At 44.0% G+C, this 1543-nt stretch overlaps 1 protein-coding gene across 1 annotated transcript; it reads right to left on the reverse strand.

Annotated features, from left to right (window-relative positions):
- Positions 1-217: 217 nt before the first annotated feature.
- On the reverse strand, positions 218-637 carry LOC130975090 (uncharacterized). The gene has a single exon (XM_057899922.1). It carries the CDS (start codon positions 635-637, stop codon positions 218-220), a length of 420 nt encoding a protein of 139 aa, XP_057755905.1.
- Between the last annotated feature and the right edge of the window lie 906 nt (positions 638-1543).

Below are 1543 nucleotides of genomic sequence, written 5' to 3' on the forward strand. Positions count from 1 at the left end.
GCGCCTCGCCTGGCTCATCGTCATCGCTGTCAGAGGAGATAACTATGAAGTTAGGATCTTCCTCTGGATATTCTTCTTCCTCGTCCTCTTCTTCTGCCGGAGTGATAGCAGAGGAATCACTGCTGGCCACATGAACCATAAAAGGATAGCTACCAAACAAAATACAGTCGGGAGAAGGAGGTGGCGCCTCCATGATCTGATTATACTCATGTCCCTGCTACTCATCTAAGACAGGAGGCTCGATCGGCTCAGGTAAAGGATCAAGCTCGGGTGGCAACACAGGAACACCCCACTCATCAAGGACAAAAGGTGCAGGAGGTGCCTCATGGATAGGCTGGGCAGGTATAGGCTCATCAGGTAGAGGAGGTTCAGGTGGAGGAGGATAGTCAGGTGGAGGTGGCATCTGCTCCTCAGGATAAGGTACCCCAGGTCCGCCGGGGTGTAACCAAGATAAAGGAAAGTCATAGGGTGCATCAGGATTAAAGTATGCTGTCCTAATAGGGTACTGAAAAGGTGTACCACGAACTACATAATTACGGATACGAGGTACCGCACAGTAGATGTAATACTCGCCGCGCACCGGGTCCTCGTAGATGTACGGTGGATCAATCTCGTAGAATAGGACTCCCGTGTCCATCTGTAGAGGTGTAAGGGGTAAGAACTGGGGAGTTCTTAGTAAGGTCGGGGTTTACAGTTAAGTTCATTTATTATGTCCGTGGTCATAGAAGTATAAATAAATGTAGAGTAATACGTACATAACAGCAACATAAACTAACACATGAACAAGAGAGAAAATAGGAAGTAAATGTACATTCACACATTAATATGCAATCACACAGTTATGCTCAAACAAACAAGGAGTAGAACAAGAACACAAGAAGATAAGCAATAATTAATGCACAAACAAGTATGATGCATGTCTGTCCCTACTGCAGGTAATGAGCTTATTTGTCGGTTTCGACCCGCACCCGACGCAATCCGACCCTCCAAGTCAGATAAGGCCTTCCCAGAACTTAATCCCAGATTAAGTACCGCATACCCTCTACCAAGTGCTCTCGACTTGCAGGGCTGGTATTTGCTCAGGTCTCAATATACCGCAGGTATGCGAGTCAGGCCTCTACCAAGCATTCAGCTTGCAGGGCTGGTACTACTCTACCGCAGCCTGTCTGGGAAGCAACATCACAATACGGGCGTCCCCGCACAATATTCATAAGCATTGCCTGAAGGCTCATAATTCACATATAACCATACTTTTCATATAGCAATCATAATAAATCAAGCATTACAACATCACAGAAAGCTCATTTTACAATTCTCTGTTTACTCTGTAAGGTCAGGTACACAGCTATATCACTTTTAACTCCTTTTCTTTTTAACATAAACACAGGTTTCAAAATCTTGTTTCTTTAGCTCGTATACCTCTATTTCTTCTCTTATACCTCTTCTTAGGTGTTTAGTAAAGGAAATTAGAGAATTCTGGACTCAAAACTGCCTTCCTGAGGCTTTTAGGAAAAACTGTCTTTTTATCAATATTTTATTATTA

Source organism: Arachis stenosperma, chromosome 4, assembly GCF_014773155.1.
Source record: "Arachis stenosperma cultivar V10309 chromosome 4, arast.V10309.gnm1.PFL2, whole genome shotgun sequence".
NCBI classification, from domain to species: domain Eukaryota; kingdom Viridiplantae; phylum Streptophyta; class Magnoliopsida; order Fabales; family Fabaceae; genus Arachis; species Arachis stenosperma.